Here is a 20898-nt window from a genome sequence, read left to right as displayed (position 1 = left end):
TTCATCCATGGGCACCCCCTCCTGTTCACTCCCTCTACTTCTGCCTTCCTCACCTATTTTACCAATCTTTCTTCACACAGTCTTTCCATGTGTCCAAACCATCCCAATACTCTTTCATCAACCCTATCTTCCATTTCCCTATCCACACCCATTCTCCTCACCTGCTCATTTCTCACTATCCAGCCTAGTAACCCCTCTCGTTCTTCTCAGGCACCTCATCTCAAACACATTCAAACTCCTCTCTTATGTTCATGAATACCACAGGAATAGGGAGGAAATGGGAAATCTTTCTTGACATTTACAACCTAGGAGTGAACAGTCATGTGCCAAAGACTAGAGAAGGAAAGAAGCAAAACCAGGATTGGTTTAACAAAAAATGTGAGACTGAAAGAAAACAAAACAGGGATGTGGCTTGAGAGAAATGGAGAAAGAAAAGAATCAACAAAACAAAAGAAATTCACAAACTAGGAATGGCTATACCAGAATTCACAGGGAGGAAGAAAGCAATTTTGAAAGAGGTGCAGTAGAAAAATGCAAAGATGAACCAAAACTGTTTTACTGGCTCATAAATGGTAAATTGAGACACAGGGAAGAAATCACCAAGTTGATAGTTGATGGTGAGGTCTTTGAAGAGGCCTCAGCTCAGGCAGAAATAATGAATGGATTCCACTCAGTCTTCACAAAAGAGCACAACTTTTTGGAGAAAAGCAAGGGGAGCAAAAAACAGGTTTAGCAGATATAAATGTAGAAGTGAGGGAAGTGCTCAATCTCCTGGGATCATTGGATGTGACAAAAGCCTCAGGACCTGACAGGATCTCAAACTGGATACTTAAAGAATGTAGGGAACAACTAGCTGACAAGATCCACAGTCTTATTACATGTTCATTAAAAGAAGGAATTGTGCCGCTTGATTGGAAAAGGGCAAATGAAGTGTCAATTCACAAAGGTGGAAACAAGGAAACACCACTAAATTATAGGCCAGTATCAGTAACCAGGACAATAGTGAAACTATGTGAAAGGATTGTTAAAGATGGATGGATTGAATATCTTGAAAAGATGAACATTCTGACAGACAGTCAGTTTGGCTTCAGATCTGGAAGGTCATACGTGTTGAACCTTTTAAGCTTTTTCTCAAGAGTGATTGATATGCTGCAAGAAAGAGAGAGGGGTGGGTGGACTGCATGTACCTGGACCTAGAGAAGGCATTTGATAAGGTACCTCAGTCAACTTATGTGGAAATTGGAGCATATTGGAGGACTGAGAGGCAAACTATTGGAATGGATTAAAGATTTTTTGAAGGAAAGATACATAAGGATAGTAGTAAAGGATGAAATGTCAAGCAGGAAAGCAGTAATGAGCAGAGTTCCGGAAGGTTCAGTGCCTGCACAAATAATGTTTCTTGTCACTGTTAATGACATGATGGAAGGAACAACAAGCTATGCCAACATGTTTGCAGATGATACAAAAAGCTGAGAAAAATGAAAAATGAGGACAATAGAATATTGCAGAAAAATTGAGATACTATTTTTGCATGGAGCAAAAAATGGAAAATAAAGTTCAATACCAAAAATGCAAAGTACTGGAAATGGGCGATAGTGGCAAAAGGCCATCCTTAAAGTATTCCTTGGGAAGCAAACACATTACAAAAGTAAAAGAAGAGAAAGGCTTTGGAGTGTTGATAAAAGACAACCTGTCACCTGTCAGACATATCAGCAAGATTGTGGCAGAGACATATGAACTACTGCAGAAGATTAAAGTAGCATTCCATTATATGGATGAAGAGATGATGAAAAAACTCATTGAAACCCAGATATGTCCAAGACTGGAATATGCATCAGTAGTATGGTCCCAACACAGGGGGAAGGATATAAGCAAGATTGAGAGAATACAAATGGCAGGAACCAAACTGGTCCCCAGCCTGGCAGATAAACCATATGAGGAAATACTAAAGGTACTGGGTCTTCCAACTTTGAGAGATTGAAGAGAAAGAGGTAACATGATTATAGTGTTCAGGTCACTAAAGGGGATAGATTGCATTGATAGAAGAGATCTCCTAATTAAAGATGGGAGGGCTTTAAGAGGTCATGGAAGTAAATTAAGAAAGGCCATATGTTGAAAGGATGTGAAGAAATACAGTTTTCCATATAGATGTATAAATATGTGGAATAACATAGGTGATATAGCCGAAGCTCAAACAATACATGATTTCTAATCTCAATATGATAATTGGAAATCAAAGATGTAGATTAAGTTGGAACCTTACATGAATTTGAGTCTAGGTATGTTAGAAATTTGAGAACAGGAGACAGGACCCAAAAACCATTGCGGCTTTCCTGTATACAATAAGTCCTTGTTATACGGTACATATGCATTCCTGAAAACCTTACCGCAAATTGAAATTACCGTATACCGAACCCATTATAACATGTAATAATAGGATATGGCAGACGTACCTTCTCCCTGCTCTTTCCTCTTCAAAATATCTAGTGGATACCATATCTGTGAATTTTTCTTACTGTAAATAGAATCGAGGGTAGTAATTACCAAATACCATAACTGTGAATTAACTGGATAAAGAATTACCGTATAAGGAGGACTCACTGTACTACAATTAGGTAAATATATATATCCTGCATAGATCTGAAGCCTGGCAGGTAAACAATGCCCTATAGACCAGGAGCCAAGAAAAGAGGGATGGAGGGGTGGTGAATGGGAGTGCAGTATGTGGGAATGAAATGAGTGGGAGTAGATTTATGCCTTTGACTTTAGATACCTCCCTTGTAAGGGGAAAAAAGTCCTTGGTACAGGGTGTGTATGGTAATTGTTTCGTTTCAGGGATATGGTGTGGAAGGACACCACTCAGAACAAAAGCTACCAATCAGTACATATCAAGACTTTGCCCCAGCAACACCTTGTGTCCATGGAGAGCTTTACATTTCTTCATCTATGGGAAAGGCATGCAGTACTTATAGTAATCTCTGCCAGACACAGCAGCAGCAAGATCTCAGAACTGGTAAAAGTGACTCAAGGGTTCATTAGGACTATCAGGAGGGAGTTGATTTATTCCGACTACAATTATGAAGGTGTTACCGAGAGGAAACATCATTCTTGATGATCAGACACCATCAGGAATACAGAATTTGTCACTCAGTTGCAAGCCATGGTTGATGAAGACCTCGGCAGGTTCATGAGGTCCATTGTCAGAGAGCTGCAAATGTCTGAGGGCACTGTAAGGAAGTATTTGCATGAAGATATCAGATACAAGTCATACAAGATGCGTAAGGGTCAACTCCTCTCTGCAAAGATGCAGGAGAACCACTTCAAGAAGTTGCTCAATAAACTGAAGCACCCTCTGGAGAATGACATGCTGTGGTTCTTTTCAGACAAAAAGAACTTCTGCCAGGACCAGACCCACAAGGTGGTTGGCTGTCCCAAGGATGTGCCAAGAGTCATGAAAACCAAGTTTCCTGCAACTGTCATGGTGTTTTGGATAGTCTGCAGCAAGGGCCAAGTCATGCCCCCATTCTTCTTTCCCCAGAGGCTCAGGGTGAGCATTGAAGTGTACATTGACAGACCCATGTGAAACCATGGATTGAGGAAATAGCTGCTGGTAGATCCTACATATGGCAACAGGACTTGGCATCATGCCACACCTCTAGAAAATCTCTGAAATGGCTCTCTGACAATTTCTTTGACATCATTGCCACTGATGTGTGGCCCCCTAACTCACTCGACTCCAACCCAATGGACTATTTTTGTATGGGGTGCAGTTAAACGAGATACTAACTGCACTCCAAACAAGAGTAGGGATGATCTGATCAGTTGGATCAAGGTCGTCTTTGCTAATCTCTCCAAGGAGGTCATGAAGAAGGCCTGTGTCAGGTCTTAAGGGTTTGTTGAGGATGTCATTGATGCCAAGGGTGGATTCATCAAGTAATGGGACACCAGAAGTGTGCTGATACAGTCTGTTTTCTTTTTTGCAATAAGTTTATTTTCAACTAAATTGTGACTTTTTGTGTGACCCTAAAAAGTGAAACAGTTACCATACACACCCTGTATATGTCTATATATATTTTTGGAAGAAATTAGTAGCTATTGTCAATCACTTAGTCTGTAGGTGGTCAGTAAGTCTTACCGAGAGGAGACCAGTAGGATACCAGTAAGATTAACTGATCAAGCCTACTGTTGATAAGTTTTTGTCCAGGCTGTTTAGGTTTTTGTTGTAGAAAAGAAGCTCAACTTTTGAATAAAGAAAATTAAAGAGCTGGCTTTGAATGTATTCTCACAAGGAATTAGAAAATACTATAATTAGTTTTGGTTATATTTCATTTGCAGAATAACTTTCTGGCATGATGATGAATATCCTACATTAGATATCTTTCTAATATACTTTTTGTCTTGCAGGACAGATGTGAGCTGAAATAGTTCATGGGGAAGTCATATGCATATGCTTGTTAGCAATGCCAAGTATAAAATATTGTGTATAAGTTTTTATATATAAGAAAATGTGATTTGATATTATATTGGAACACACTAAGATAAAGAAAACCAGGAAGCAATGGAGGAGGAGGGAAGAGTTGTTCATCATAAGATTCTTCAAAATGCTAACCAACTCATGGAAATCTGTGTCAAAACCATTCCCAAAAAGAAAGGTCTTTTTTCCAAACCTGAAAAGAATAACAATTTTGTTAGAGACTGTTTACTGAAAAAAGAGATTGAGGTCTTGCAAGGAAATTTGGAAAGAAAAACAAGGACTGAAAATGAATCTCATAGTAAAAGAGGGAGAGGAGGGGTTACAGTGAAATCCAGCAAGGTATCTAGGAGTAGACGATCCAGTGGAGATAGTAAGAAGAAAGACAAAGTAAAGAAGCATCCAGTATTACCCCCTAATACTTCGTGGGGAGAATTTCTTGAAAGCCAGGGTACCATTTCTAGTGTCTCAGAACAAGATATAGTGTTAATTTCATCACATGCAGATGGAATGAGCTCAAGTCAGAGTAATAGCAGTGATTCGAGGATTTCCAGAAATAGTGATAAGAGGACAGGAGAGGGGCAGAGCAGTGGCAGTAGTAGGAACAGAGATTTCAGAAAAGAAGCAAAAAAGAATGTATCAAGTGGAATTATAAGCAGAGATGTGGATGATAGATCAGTTCAAACATCAGCATGGTTAAACAGAGAATCTTCAAGGTATACATCCTCAAAGATTCATACATATCGCACTTGTGCAACACAAACAAATGCACATGTGACACAGGAGCATAGCAAACGTTCTGGTGTTGATAGGATTGTTGAGACCCCACAGATAGCAGAGGACTACCAAGATCAAAAAAGAAATGCTACACCTAGTACAGACCACATGCAAGAGCGACAAAGAACAGGATATACTAGTCAGGTAACATTTTTCTTTTTTCCAATTATCTCAGTTGTTCTAAGCTTGTCATTTCATTGTAAGTAGTATATTGCAGAAGTGTGAGTATTTTGTTTTGAGTGTTAATGAAATAAAGATATTATTTTTTTGACAACTTTCCCTTCCAATCCTATTGTTGTTATACTATATTTTGCTATTGCATTGTATGTAAACAGAGTAAGGAGTTGAGTGAAGGACAGAGGCTTATATCAGATGATATCAATGCTACACCCTTTGGTGAGAGTGCACTTCTTTTGTTGCGACGTCTCAGGGAACGACTTAATGCTCAAGGTAGGCTTTGATGGTATATATATATGCATACTAAAAATTCTTTCCTCCTGATAAGGGTGCACCAAATTCAAAATATCCCCACATTATACAAAAATAAAACCTGTTCAACCATCTGTCCCATCTTTACACTTTGGGGATGAAGGATTGTCTTGTCCTTTTGTCACCAGTACAGCCAGGCACAGCTTTTTCATAGCAGAGCCTGACAGCAGGAACTGACTTACCCCACTGCTTCATTGTATAGCAGTTTTCTTCCTCATCCACTCATTATTTATGAAGCTGATGAGAAGAATATTTTCTGGGCCATTTCAATCTGTCATCCATTCACAATCCCCTCATTCACCCCAATCTTTTGTACTCTTTTCTTCCCTGCCCAACAAATATCTGACTTGTATCCAAAGCTCTAATCACCCCATTCATGCATCTCATTCTTGGTGTTCTTTCAACCTCACTCCTATCATATTTAATGATTTCACTAATATTCATGGTGTGTACATTTGTGTAATTCTGCTAAGGAAAACCCTCTACATACCAGATGGGTTAAAATTAGATGTATTTGATTATTTTCATTTTGAAATGAAAATATGTACCAGTAAGTAAATGTGATACAGTGCTAAAGATTTGTGGAAGGTGGAAGAGTAAGACACGGGTCTAGGGCCGACTTTATTCCTGATTGGTTTCGCTTAGAGGTTCTTCTGAAGAAGCTCTAAATGAAACCGGTCAGGAATAAACTCGGCCCACCTATGTCTTAATCTTCCACCTTCCTCAAACCTGTCACAATGTCTCAACAGTGGTAAGGATAGCAAATAAGTGATTTGTATAGTACAAATTTTGCATGGGATCTTGTAGACATCCTGTTAAAGGACGTATTGTCTACAAATGTGCTATTTATTGTTTCCTTTGAGGTAGAAACATGATTTCACTTGTGCAAAACCAGTGGAAGCTAAGTACATACATATACCAAAGGCTTTTTACCCCCTTACACAGGGTGGGGGGGGTAGCCAAAAAGAAAAAGGCACAGAAACCACTCCCACCCATTCCATCCCCTACATATTCCACTCCCCTCCACCCTCCTCCCTCCCTCTCATCTTGGCACCTCCTGGATGATGCATCCCTGCATCCTGTCCACTGCCTTGGGTCAGAAGCAGTGTCACAAGACACAGCACATCCACAGCAAGGCCACTTCATTAATTCAGCAACCCCCCCCTCTCCGTCCCCTCATTTAGAAAAGGAAGCTAACTACCAGTAGAATTAGTCTGTGGGTCAATATGGTTGTTGTTGCCAGATATCTTAGGGTTGTTGGCCTTTTGCAAAAGAGATCCAGGGTAACAGGGCAACACCCCTTATGAGTAGAGAGGCATACTTTTTGCCCTGACTCTTGAGAGATAATGACTAAAAGAGAGGGTCATTCCCCCTCATTCCTCCTCATTTAGTTACCTTTTATGACAGGAGTGGGAACCTTTCTATAACCTAAGGCCATTTCCATTTTACAACATCTGTTATGGGCTATAAGGAAGGTGGAAGGAGAATGATTGATGTATGATACTTAAATTCATATGAATGTATGCTGTATGTAAATTATTATGATAAATTGACTTGTTTTTATGTACTCTGACTTTTGCAGCTATATATTATGTATATTTCAGGGGACAGTGAAGGCTGTGAAATATTAGGAATACTGTCAACACACTTTAGTAGCAATGGCACAAATAACCGCCTTAATGGGTTATCAGCTTACTCAAGTGTGTTCCCAACCCCAGATTCCCAACTCTCAAAGGAGCACAAATTATGTTTACAACTGCAGCAGTATGTTTTTGTTTATTTCATTTCATCTTCAGGTTATGAGCATAAGTTACCAACTAGAATGCTTTATCTATTGATATCTATCAAAATTGTGACATTGCTTGATTCAGTTGGGTTAAAACATTTTAAATCAAAGGAATAACCAGTCTGAAATCTGAAAAAATTTAAATTTTCTAAAAAAAAAATCAAAAGACCATTTTATAATAATTAGCTGTTTATGTCATTGTTTATGTTTGTGTCATTGCAGTATAGTGGATGTAATTTATTGATATTCCTCAGGGAACTGGCAAATGAAAGGAAGGTGCGGAAGTTGCAGGAGCACAAAATTCAAGAGATGGAGAAGCTTTGTGCCAAGTTTATCTCGTATTATGAGAAGGTAATATGTTTGCAAAGTCTGATTATTGTTAGTAATCACACTATTTGATTTAATGTAGAGTAGGGAAACAATTGTTGAATAATATTTGAAAAAAGTATAATTTTATTTCAAACTTCAGTCAGGAATGGTGATATGTAATCATTTTTATCTCTTGTTTTGTTTAAAAAAGTTCTACATACATATACCAAAGGCTTTTTCCCCCTTACAAGGGAGGTAGCCAAAAAAACAAAGATATAAAATCCACTCCTACCCATTCCATCCCCACATACTCCACTCCCACCTACCCCCCGCACGGTCTTGCCCGGCCTCTCACACGAGTAGGACACGGGTTCGACACTCTGGCACTGAGCGCCTTCCCATATCCCCTGGGACCTCGCTCGACCAACTCTTATGTCCTCGCATAACGCGCTTGCACTACAACATAGCCCCTGTGGTTTTTTAAAATTGTTGGAACTGCATTCGTGGAGGAACCCACATTCCCGGTCACTTTTCGTGCACCAAGCGCACCGGCATAGGTTCGAGCTCATAGGGCATCGCTAGACTGGGTCTAAACCACCCCCACAGAGGCAGAGGCCATGGCAGCCTCTCTGTCTCCGAACAGGAATAAACGCCGGTCTGACGACGCCGACGGCGAGAAGAGGGCACTGGAATCCACTCACAACACCAAAAACTCCAGGCTCCCCACCTACAAGGTCCACCACACTGACGGCTTCAACTCACCCTTTGACGTCGTTAGAGCCCTCGAGACTGGCCCCTTACAAGGAGAGCTAGTCAACTTCAGACTACTGCACGATGACACAGTCCTCCTTACCCCCCGCCACCAAAATGTAGTCGACATTCTAGACATGGAGATCCAAGGACGTAGCCTAAACATCAAGAAGCTCCTCCCGGAGGATAGAACGACCAAGATGGTGGTTTACAACTTCGAAGCCAAATTGGAGCTACTAACGTGTCAGCCCAGGATCACCAGCGCCAAGTGGCTACTCGACAAATTCAAAAGACAAACCCCCCATGTGATCATTGAAGTTAAGGGAGACCCCTTCAACACGTTAGACTTAGGAGGATGGGGTAAATACCACGTGGGCACGTACATTCCTGATCCCCTCAGGTGTTTTAAGTGCCAAAAATACGGCCACCACCAAAGACAATGTCGAGCACGGCTCCCCCGCTGTGGCATCTGCAGCCGCTCACATCCAACAGACAGTTGCCTCGCAAAATTAAAAAACGGGGACACTGACCTCCAAGCCAGATGCCCAAACTGCACAAAGAAACACCATGCATGGAATACCCGGTGTACAGTAAGAAAGACTGAGGCTGTGCAGTGTTATCAGAGGGCTGCGAAACGGGTAGATTTCGTCCCGGCGCCGCCAGGAACCTTCGTATGGGGGAGCAAGAATCGCACACACTCTCCCCCTCAGGTCGAACCATCCCTTACCGCCCCAAACATTGATAGCGTGGTCACCTTCCCAAAACTTCCCGCGACCCACCCTCCCATTGTAAACACGGCACCCACATCCCACAGACAGCAAGCGACCGCAACACGACGGTCGGCCGCGACCCTTGAAAAAACGGATGTCCACCGCCGACCTGCCACAACCAATGCCTCCTCGTTTTCCATCGATGCCGAGGCACTCGCTACCCGCCATACACAACAGCCCATACCATCTCCTACAACCTTACCCGCTCCCACACCCGAAAACGCTGCGGCGCACCCCACTCCCTCCGCAGTGCCGGCCCCTTCGCCCCCTCCTATTCTCTTGGAGGAGAGTGACCTCGAGGAAATTCTCTCTATAGTTATCGAAGGGGTTCAGGCTGCTCTCGGTCACAAAGCCCTTGACGGCAAGAGCACCGATGCCACCATCAAGAACTCCATGGAAGTAATCAACCGCCGATGGGCAAAGCGCACACATATGGGGGCGAACCGACCCTCCTCTGCACTTCGTCCCACAACACAGTCAAAACGGGGATGCCAGAGCGACGGCACCCCCTCCCCCCATTACCCAGACCGGCCCTGACCGCGACCATTCCCTCCCCCAACTCGGCCAGCTCAGACAGCCCTGCCGCTACCCCATCCGCCGAAAGCCCCCCCACCGACATAGCTGAACCCTCTCCCTCTCCGTTGTCGAACGACGATGACAGCTGCATCTCACCAGCACCATCCACATCCGATGCCACCCGGGGCGACGGAAGTGAGTCAGACATGGACACAGAGGTTACCGATAATGCCTCTCTTCAATAACACTGAGCTGAGCGTCCTTCAGTGGAACATTAACGGGTTCCTTCGCAAAAGATCATATTTATTGGCTATCGCTCAGCAATACGATTTAGACATCATACTACTACAGGAAACACTACTAAGGGAGGAGGTGCGCTTCCCGGGATACCGCACCTTCTCCTTACTGCGCAGCGACACCACGAGAGGCTGCATGGTCCTCGTCAAGGACAGCCTACCCTGCAGCGAAGACACCAACCCCATATACTGTGGCGACGGCGTGGAGGCTCATGCGGTTCTCGTACAACGAGGCCATGAGACCTTCACCATCTATAATTTGTACAGGGGCCGTCACGCGGTCCTAGACCTTGGGGAAGTGAGCACCCTTGCTGGGGACAGGCTCCTCATCCTCGGAGGGGATTTTAATGCTCACCACCCATCTCTGTCATCCACACAGGGCCCCAATGCTGCAGGGAATCACCTACACCACACACTGACTTCCTCCTCCCACCTCGCCTTGCTGAACGACGGCTCCCCGACCCATGTACGGGGGGGCAGGCTTGACCTAACCCTTGTGACTGCCACTCTCTCCTCCCGAGCAAGATGGGAGGTCCATCCCGTTGTCACCAGTGACCACTTCGCCGTATGCACGTACATACGAGATGTGGCCCCCCCACCGGTGATGCCACACATTCCGCGGTGGAACACATCCAAGGCTAACTGGCTTCTCTTCTCCAATGCCCTGACGTCCTGGGCAACTGAGTACAACCCCTCAACTTGGGATGTCGACAGCCTGGAGGCGGACCTCTCAACCGCCCTCTACGATGCCGCGAGAGATACGATTCCACTACAGGGACAGTCCACCCGGAGGCACAAGAACCACTGGTACTACAACGAGGAAATGAGAGAGGCTAACCACAGGGTGTGCATGTTCCGCCGCGCCTTCAGACGGAACAGGACGCAGGTTAATCTTGCCAACCTCCAAGCAGCTGTTCGTGAAGCGCATGCCACGGCTACGCGTGTTAGGGTCAACAAATTCCACGAGTGGTGCGAGAGCTTCAACGCCCACACCTCCCTCTCCGAGCTTTGGCGTAAACTTCATGTAGCCACTAACAGGTCTCGCCCACGTCTTACCCATCATGCCCCAACCGAGGAGGCACAGCGGCTGGTAGAGGAATTCGCCTCTAGAACCAGCAGCACTTTCTTGCCACAGCACACCAATGAGATGCAACGACAGTTGCGGGAAGAAAGGATTCACCACGTTGGGGACATGATGGCCCAGACGGACGAGGCTGACGAAGAATTCACTCTCGGAGAACTCATGGCCGCCCGCAAACCTAACAAGGACACTGCTCCCAGCGAGGACGGAGTCACCTACTCCATGCTGGCACACCTGGGATCTGCAGGAGATGAGGCCTTCCTCCGCGTGATCAATGCGTCCTGGAGAACTGGGAAACTACCCACAGCCTGGAAGACAGCCACAATAGTACCAATCCCCAAGCCCAAGGAACCCGGTGCCTATTGCCCCATCAGCCTGGTCAGCTGTATGGGGAAAACAGCAGAAAGGATGGTACTCAGCAGATTGTTATGGAAACGAGGTCCGTTGCACAAGCACATCTATGCTTATCGCAAGGGCACTGGTACGGCTCACAGCATTGCCACCCTTCTCGCGGCAGTGAGCAGTGAGCCCTGCATCACAATTTTTCTCGATCTGGAAAAGGCCTTTGAGCTAGCCAGTCCTCTGGCTATCCAGGACACTCTTGCATGCAAAGGTGTGAGAGGAAGACTCCTCACCTGGATAGGGGACTACCTGTCACGCTGATCCGCGCGCGTGCGCTTCCAAGGCCACATGTCGGAGCCCACGGTGCTAGAGAATGGCACACCACAGGGAGGGGTCCTCAGCCCAACCCTTTTCAATGTGCTGATTTCCAATGTAGTGCAACTCCCCCTCCCCCGCGGGTGCAAAATCATTTCCTACGCCGATGACCTAGCTCTCATCAAAGCCGGGAAGCAAGGATGCCACGACAGGGCACAGCGCTGCCTCGACACCGTTGCAGTGGAATGCGTCAGGATCGGGCTCAAAATATCCCCTCGTAAGTCTAAAGTCATGGCATTCGGACTACGACAAGGAAAAGAACCCCTTGCTACTCAAGGATTCGCGCTGGACTGGGTCACACAATTCCAGTACCTGGGCGTTTGGCTTGACAAGGGCCGCACCTTCAACAGGGAAATATCCTACCTCAGAGAAAGAATGACGGCCAAAACAAAAGTGATGAGGGCCATGTGCGGAAGAGCACTTGGTGCCACACATCAAGTCCTTCGCACGTATTACATACAAGCGGTGCGCTCTATTGCCGACTACGCAGCCCCGGCTCTCCTTACTGTGGACGCGGACAAACTCCAAAGGCTTGAGACCTGCCAGAATGAAGCGGCTAGAGTTATCCTGGGAGCACAACGGTGGTACAAAATTCTCAACCTCCAACGGGAAGCCTCGCTCCCACCTCTCCAACTCAGGATTAGAATGCTCAGGGCGGACTTTATTGCCCGCGCACTCCACCCCCGCGACGAGACAGGTCTAAGTCGCGACATCTACTCCTCACTTGCATGCGCAGACGCACTGCAACGCCCCAACACTTGGCTTTCACACGCGGCCAAACTCCTGGATTTCTTCCAACTACGGCAGCCCCTCCTTGAGAAGGGCATTCCAAAGTCCCACCCGAACTTCAAATGCCCGCCTCCGTGGGCACCAGCTCCCGTGACCTTTAAATTCACGGCTTTCACCCCCCTTGTCACCACTGTCACTTAAATTTGACTTGTAATATCACTCGTCTCGAGGCCCCTTGCCTCTCGTTACGTGAGTTTCACTAATATTCAAGTTCCTCTTAAGCAGTAGGCCCAATGCCTTCTTTTTCCTGTAGTCTCACTATTTTCTAGGCCCCATGCCTATTCCTCTCGTCCTTTGGGTTAATAAAAGGGTGGTGAATTTTCTTTCTTCTTTCACTGTAATTTCACCTTCGGCTTACACTCGGGATCTCTTTTCTCTCGTCTCTACATCGTCTCCTGATCCTCTCTCCACACCCTCTCTATATCTTCTCCCTATATCTTCTCTATCTCTCTTCTCTGTCGAGATCCCGTATCCTACGCTGAGCTACCTTCGTCTGACGTCACTAATTTTTCTAAACCAATCTCCGGTGACTTCTCAAGTAAATGTCACTCCTTATGGGCGTGACTTTGAATTCATGCACCAATAGTTTTTTCCTCCTTCTCCACCTTGCACCAATCCGGAAAGCCATTTCAATGCCACTAGCAAAAATTGTTTACCTCAGCATTAGTCAAACGAAGGTAACCTGCGCTTACAAAGTTGATTACACATCGAATATAAAAACAGTCACCACCGTCGGTGTGTTTACATAGACAAAACGTCGCCCTCACATAGACATAACATCTCCCTCGAGCAGGCGTCGAGTCTGAATTATTCTAATGCCCTAGCTCATTTCCATTCGTACACTACCGGCCTCTTACAGGGCTCGGCAGCTACCCTTGGTCGTCCCGACCAATTCTTATTTCCCTCTTACAGGGCTTGCTAATATATTTCTAGAATAAGCTAATCTACCCTTGCGTAATTGTTAATCTACCCTCCAAAATACATCATTCATGCAATAAATTGGGAATAATACATAAACATAATACCTATAAATGTGAATAACATGCATCTCAATATATATATAAGGTATTGAATTAAGCTGTTACATGGTTGATTTGCTTTGACAGAGCCAATCTCCGGAATACAACAAAGGCAATCAGTGCTGCCACTAACACTGAAAGTAAGGGTATGATAAGGAGTGGTAGCATAGGTAAATCATTTGAGGGAGATCTTGACAATGGTCTTCTCTTAATTTTCAAGGGAGGAGAGTTTTCAGGCAATGTGAAGTTGAAGGTTGAAATGTAGGTGTCCTCGGTTAAATGCATTGTATTAAGGGTATTAGAAATGGTGGAAATAGTGTCTGCATGCAATTCGCAGTTATCTTGAATAGAGACAAGACCTTCAACCAAATCCAATTTAGGACTCAACCCGGGACAATTTACTGATACCTTTGTCTTGTTAGGGAAAAACAGGTAATGAGATCCTTGTATGTTACAATGAGGGATCTGGTCTACCAAAATTCGTTGGTAATGACAATTGTTCATAACAGACATATTCCTAACCAGAGAGTTCATGCGAAGCCTCTCGAACACAAAAGAGATCATGCTTTCTCTTAGATTGTTTACTGAAAGGATGTAATTGATTATAAAATTCACTATGAGCACTAACTTTAAATTCTGAATAGTTTATCATCTTTTCAATAGCAATTAATTTGCAAAACACTATTCTAGAGTTTGAGTGTCTCTTCTTGTTCAATATTATTTCCAACACACTTCATTTTCAAAGACAGTCTTATTACTTTAAAATGGTCACAATACTCATGTGTGTACTCAGATGAGAGGTCCTTAAGTCCTTAAGGTTCCAAGTCTGACCACAGCAGATCCTAGGTTTTAGGTTTCCATGTATCTGCTTGACACCAAGTTCCAGTTGTCTAGGTCTCCCATCCCAAATACATATAAATGGTCAATACTATCTGTAAAATACATCAAGATTAATATTCAACTCCTGAAAAATATCATTATAATATTCTCCATATTCTCCAGGGTTATTAATATTTATGCACAAAGTATTACTATAATCATCTTCATAGATCTGCAAGCTAATTTTCCTTATGTCATCTAAATGTCCTATCAATTCTTCTCTTGATTCTAAATGTTTAAGTTTAAACTTGTTTCCACCTGCAGAATCAATTACCCTATATGGACCAGTGTACCTTGGTGAAAGTTTATTATTGGGTGAGGTTGCTTTGACCATTACTAATTCCCCAATTTTCAATTCTAGTTTACGAGCTATTTTGTGTTGTTGTTCCCTCATCTCTTGTGAATACACCTGCATATGTTTCCTAACTCTTTGGTGAATACTTTGAAGAGTATTTATCCTATTGGATATATAATCATCCATATTATATATGGGTTTTTGCTCTGCAGTCAACATTTCATATGGCAGAGTTTTGTCCTCCCCAAAAATTATAAAATGAGGTGTATCCCCAGTTGCTACATTAATTTGATTGTTCAGGGTACACTTAACACAAGGAATCCAAGTATCCCAAGTTACACTATGAGGACTTATTAGGGTTCTAAGACATATAATTATCTTTTTGTTTAACCTTTCTACTACTCCATTACTTTGGGGATGGTTAACGAGTATATTGACTTTCTTGATGTGGAACACATTACATAGATTTTCCAAGATTTTGTTATTAAATTCAGTCCCATTATCTGAAACTAGGATGTTAGGTGTAGTAAAATTACAGATTATCTGATCATAGATTACGGAAGCAATAGTTTCAGCTTTCTTATTGATTATGGGTTGTAATATACAAAATCTTGAAAAATAATCAATAGCAACAAATAGGTATTTAAAGCCGTTCTCGGTTAATGTAAATTCCAAAGTATCCATGTGAACTCTTTCCCAAGGTTTCTGTGGAATGGGATAAGTGAGTATAGGAGCAGGTTTTGGTGTATTTCCCTTCACCTTTACACATTTTACACATTTTTCTATATAATCATATATAGTTTTCTTCATACCTATCCAAAAGTACTTAAGTTGTGCCTGTCTATAAGTTTTATCCTTTCCAGGATGTGAACTACAATCACTATCATGAAGTAACTTCAATATCTCATTTACCAGAGTTTGTGGTATATAACCAACTGATTTACTTGACCTCTAGAAATATCTTTCCCATTTACAAATGTTTTCCTATACAAAATTCCATTAATCAAATGAAATTCCTCTATCTTATACCCCTTTGGTAGCTTTGGAGGATCTCCTCTTGGGTTCATCAAATGCTTGATTATTGAATCACATGTCTCATCATCTCCCTGTTCTCTTATTAGCATTTCTTCATCTAAAGTTACTAATTCTTCTATACTACAAACAAAATTAATCAACCCAGTCCCAGTCATTGGTTGACTAATGTTTCTAGGAAGTGGATCTGCTACATTCCTTCTACCCGGAATATAATTAAATTGAACTTCATAGCACTGAAGTATCGCAAACCATCTAGCAAGTCTGCCTCTAAGATTCTTATGCTTAAATAAGTTCTGAATAGCTGTGTGATCAGTCCAAACTCTGATGGGATATCCTAGTATCATATCCCTAAAACTTTCTAAAGAATAAATTACTGCTAAAGTTTCTCTTTCAGTTATAGAATAGTTTCTCTCCGCACTATTACAAAGTCTGGATGTGTAAGCTATGGGTTTTAAAGTTCCATTTCTCTCTTGCATTAATATGCCTCCTAACCCTATGTCAGACGCATCAGTACAAAGAATAAATTCTTTTTCATAGTCGGGGAAAATTGAAATAGGTGAACTTGTGAGTTTATCTTTCAACTTGTCAAAAGCTTGCTGTTGCGCAGGTCCCCATATGAACTTTGAGTCCTTTCTCAACAAAGAACTTAGTGGATTAGCAATGTCAGCATAACTTTGAATGAATTTTCTATAATATCCTGTTAATCCCAAAAAGCTCCTAACCTTGTCTACATTGGTCGGAACTGGAAAATTCTTGACAGCGTCCACCTTTGAATTTACTGTACTCAGTCCGTGTCTGTCTATCTTATGTCCTAAGTAAATGACACTGTCTTGCAAGAACTTACATTTTTCAAGTTTTACTTTTAACCCAGCTTCTCCTAGTCTTGAGAATATCAAATCTAATTTCTTAAAGTGCTCCACTGCAGTCTGAGAAACTATTAAAATGTCATCTAGAAACACACTGGCAGTGTTTCCTAACAATCCATCTAGAATAGTATTCATTAATCTCATGTAAGTTAATGGACTATTACATAACCCAAATGGCATTCTCTTGAACTCATAATGTCCTGTTGTAGTAGAAAATGCTGTAAACTCTCTTGAATCTTCATGTAATTCTATTTGCCAAAAAGCTGATTTGATATCTATAGTACTAAAATATCTATTCTCAGTTCCCAAACTTCTCAAAATGTCACCGATAATGGGTAATGGTAACCTGTCACGAATGGTGTGCTTATTCAGTTCCCTGTAATCAATAACTGGTCGCATAGTCCCATCAGACTTTGGTACTAGGATCAACGGAAAATTCCACTCACTTTTACTAAGTTCAATAATATCCTGTGATAACATTTCAGTGATGAGTTTATCTACTACAGCTAATTTAGAGTGAGGAACTCTGTAGGCTGGTATGTAGATAGGTTGTGTTCCTGGTTTTAACTTAATGTGATGTTTTAAAACAGTTGTTTTGCCTAAGGCGTCCCCCGGCAAAGCAATTGCTTTTTTATGTTTCATAAGCAAAGCAAATAAAGCTTCATCCAACTCAGGGCAATTAGTTGATTGTAATAATTCTTTATATCTATTTCTTAAGTCTATGCCTTCTTGTACTGAACAAATTGATGAAGTTGGAAATTCTATCTCCTCACTATTCTCATTTAAAATCTTAATAGGTTTAGTACACACCTGAATACATCCTATTTGTGTACCTTTCTTTAAAACTATCTCTTTATTCATAGTATTAATTACTAATACTTCTACTCTGTTCTTATTTGTCTTATAAATCCCTGAGTCCCACTTCAATCCTTTAATTTTAACTGATTCTGGGACTGTAATTACTTCAGAGTCTACATTGATTCCTTTCAAACACAATTCAACCTTATTAATTGACATGGGATGTAACAATGTCGACCTTGTTAATCCGCAATCTGCAATTCTCAATGCATCTGTGTTTGATAATTTAGTAATCTCTGGGATTTCCTGAACTTCTGAGTTGGGTTCACAAATTGTTTTACTTTCTGTAGGGTTGGACCGCTCGGCCACGCTACCTAGGATAGAAATGTTATCTAAGGATTCATTGATTCCTGTCACTGGTCTTAAGTCTGGTTGATTTAAGAATGGGATTAACTGTGACTTCACTAAGATTCCTAAGTCAGCAGGACAAATTACCATGTTTTCTTTTCTCATAGTTGCAAATCCTATCAATAAATCTCCTGGAAAAATGGACTCTTCTACCACTATCACTGGGATGTACAATTGTTCATTTGTATATAAGGCAACTTCTAGCTCAATCTTGCCTAATGTTTTTAACTGATTTCCAGTTACACCTTGCAATGTGTAACGGATTGGTTCCAACATTTTCACTCCTGGGTTCAACTGGTTTAAAACTTTACTAGTAATTACATTAACTACAGACCCTGTATCAATAAAAATTTGAATAGGCTTATTGAACACTTTACCTGCAATGAGAGGTCCTACAGAAGTTTTACCAACAGTTATTATCAGTTTGTCAGTTTCTTTCATCTCCCTTGCATTCCCATATTTAACACAATACCGTCTATCGGTATATATATGGGGAGGTCTGAAATGGTTTATTCTGTGTCTGGGGGTTTTCCTCTTAGCCCTGGGGGTACCCGAAAATTTCGGCATTCATGAGTTCTGTGTCCGATTTTATTATGGTAAATACAGAATGGAGGGTTCCTACATTGATACTCATTGTGACCTTCGTATTTGCAATTTCTGCAAATAATCCCATAAATACATTCTTGTGCCTTGTGTCCCCATGCATTACAATTAAAACATAGGATTCTGGTATCCCTATCCCTAGATGGACTTCTAGCATGCCGCCTATGTCCTACTTCTGTTTTCTTAAACTCTCTAGAGTTCCTATATTGGCTTTGTTGATTTATAGGCATTACATATGGGTTTATTGTTCTGGTCTCACTGTATCCTTGAAGAAGATAATCTACTTCTCCTAAACAGATATTTGATTTTAAATCTTTGTACAGCCTTTCTGCTGTTAAGTCATCAGAATTCTTTGCCAATAAGCTAAAGGTAATCAATTTGATTACCTGTGAGATTTCCATCTTCTCACTAGATCTTTCTATCCAGTCTGAATCTTTCAAGATAGAATTCATGTCTTTTGACCATCTATCTAATCTAGCTAAGTACTCTGTGTCAGTTTCACTTGTCCTAACTTCCTTAATCATTTTTACCAATGATCTAATAGGATCCTGATCACATTTGGACATGAAATGTTTAAGAAAGGCTTTCTTGTAATTATCATATTGATTAATTAATTCCATTTGCTGGAAGTTAATGACAAACCTCGCCCTTCCATGCTCTGGATCTATATTCTCCTTGAGAATCTCAATCTTACGATTCTCATTTGTAATGTTTTTACTAACTATAAGTGTGTCAATGAGGTTCAAGAACTTGTTTACACCATATGTGTTAGACTCTCCTGTGAATTTTGGAATATTTGTATTTGATGTGTGAATTTCGTGTCTCAACACGTTAGAATTCTGAGGGGTACTCATACTTATTACTAATACCTTGCTTTAGCCTGGCTGCTTGCGATGTCGCTTCGTGATGTCAATGTCTGGTTTGACGTCCTTCTACGGTCTTGTCATTCCTCAACGACGTTGTTCCTCCTCCATCACACACTCTGCCTTGAAGACCGCCTTGTAGATGATGATCACCTTGAAGAATCTTGAAGAATGCTTGTTCCCAACGTAGCAGTTACTTGAAGTTGTAGATTTCTCTCGTAGTCGTAATACACTCTTGATTTTGGTTGTCTTGTTCCCGTAGACTTCTTGCGCCACTTCTCTTCGGAGGTGTTTAACACCCAGTTCGTCCATCCCACCGCTGAGCACCACTTTCACCCCCCTTGTCACCACTGTCACTTAAATTTGACTTGTAATATCACTCGTCTCGAGGCCCCTTGCCTCTCGTTACGTGAGTTTCACTAATATTCAAGTTCCTCTTAAGCAGTAGGCCCAATGCCTTCTTTTTCCTGTAGTCTCACTATTTTCTAGGCCCCATGCCTATTCCTCTCGTCCTTTGGGTTAATAAAAGGGTGGTGAATTTTCTTTCTTCTTTCACTGTAATTTCACCTTCGGCTTACACTCGGGATCTCTTTTCTCTCGTCTCTACATCGTCTCCTGATCCTCTCTCCACACCCTCTCTATATCTTCTCCCTATATCTTCTCTATCTCTCTTCTCTGTCGAGATCCCGTATCCTACGCTGAGCTACCTTCGTCTGACGTCACTAATTTTTCTAAACCAATCTCCGGTGACTTCTCAAGTAAATGTCACTCCTTATGGGCGTGACTTTGAATTCATGCACCAATAGTTTTTTCCTCCTTCTCCACCTTGCACCAATCCGGAAAGCCATTTCAATGCCACTAGCAAAAATTGTTTACCTCAGCATTAGTCAAACGAAGGTAACCTGCGCTTACAAAGTTGATTACACATCGAATATAAAAACAGTCACCACCGTCGGTGTGTTTACATAGACAAAACGTCGCCCTCACATAGACATAACATCTCCCTCGAGCAGGCGTCGAGTCTGAATTATTCTAATGCCCTAGTTCATTTCCATTCGTACACTACCGGCCTCTTACACGGCACTCCCGGGAAAAAAGGGCGCATGCCACCCGGACGAAGCGCGGGCATTAGCAAATAACGGCATCCGAGCACTAACGCGACCTGGTCACACCGTATATTTCACAGACGGGTCCGTCGAACAACGCAGCCCAAACACGGCTGGAGCTGCCTTCGTCACTGATGGACACATATTCGGCAGGAGAGTCAGCGACTCCGCGTCCTCCCTTCAAGTCGAGGCCGTGGCGATGCAGGGGGCCCTAGAACATGCCCTTGTATCCCACTCCAACTCCGTGGTCATCCATACTGACTCTCTGAGCCTGA

At 42.4% G+C, this 20898-nt stretch overlaps 1 protein-coding gene across 8 annotated transcripts in view; it reads left to right on the top strand.

The window, feature by feature from the left end:
* Positions 1-20898, top strand: part of LOC143029140 (uncharacterized) — a 59179-nt gene that overhangs the window by 7856 nt on the left and 30425 nt on the right. For 7 of the 8 annotated variants that reach the window (XM_076191593.1, XM_076191598.1, XM_076191591.1 and 4 more), the window contains exons 2-5: positions 4405-5392; positions 5584-5698; positions 7342-7501; positions 7778-7874. In XM_076191593.1, coding sequence (XP_076047708.1) covers positions 4559-5392; positions 5584-5698; positions 7342-7501; positions 7778-7874 — 1206 coding nt within the window. In that variant the 5' untranslated portion in view covers positions 4405-4558. The remainder of the gene's footprint in view (positions 1-4404; positions 5393-5583; positions 5699-7341; positions 7502-7777; positions 7875-20898) is intronic. The other variant, XM_076191597.1, reaches the window with a different exon arrangement.

The sequence above is a fragment of the Oratosquilla oratoria genome, chromosome 10 (genome assembly GCF_046742065.1).
Source record: "Oratosquilla oratoria isolate Oo_2021 chromosome 10, ASM4674206v1, whole genome shotgun sequence".
In the NCBI taxonomy this organism is placed as follows: Eukaryota; Metazoa; Arthropoda; class Malacostraca; order Stomatopoda; family Squillidae; genus Oratosquilla; species Oratosquilla oratoria.
The sequence above is the reverse complement of the archived record's forward strand: the minus strand, read 5'-3'. Positions and strand labels throughout refer to the sequence as shown.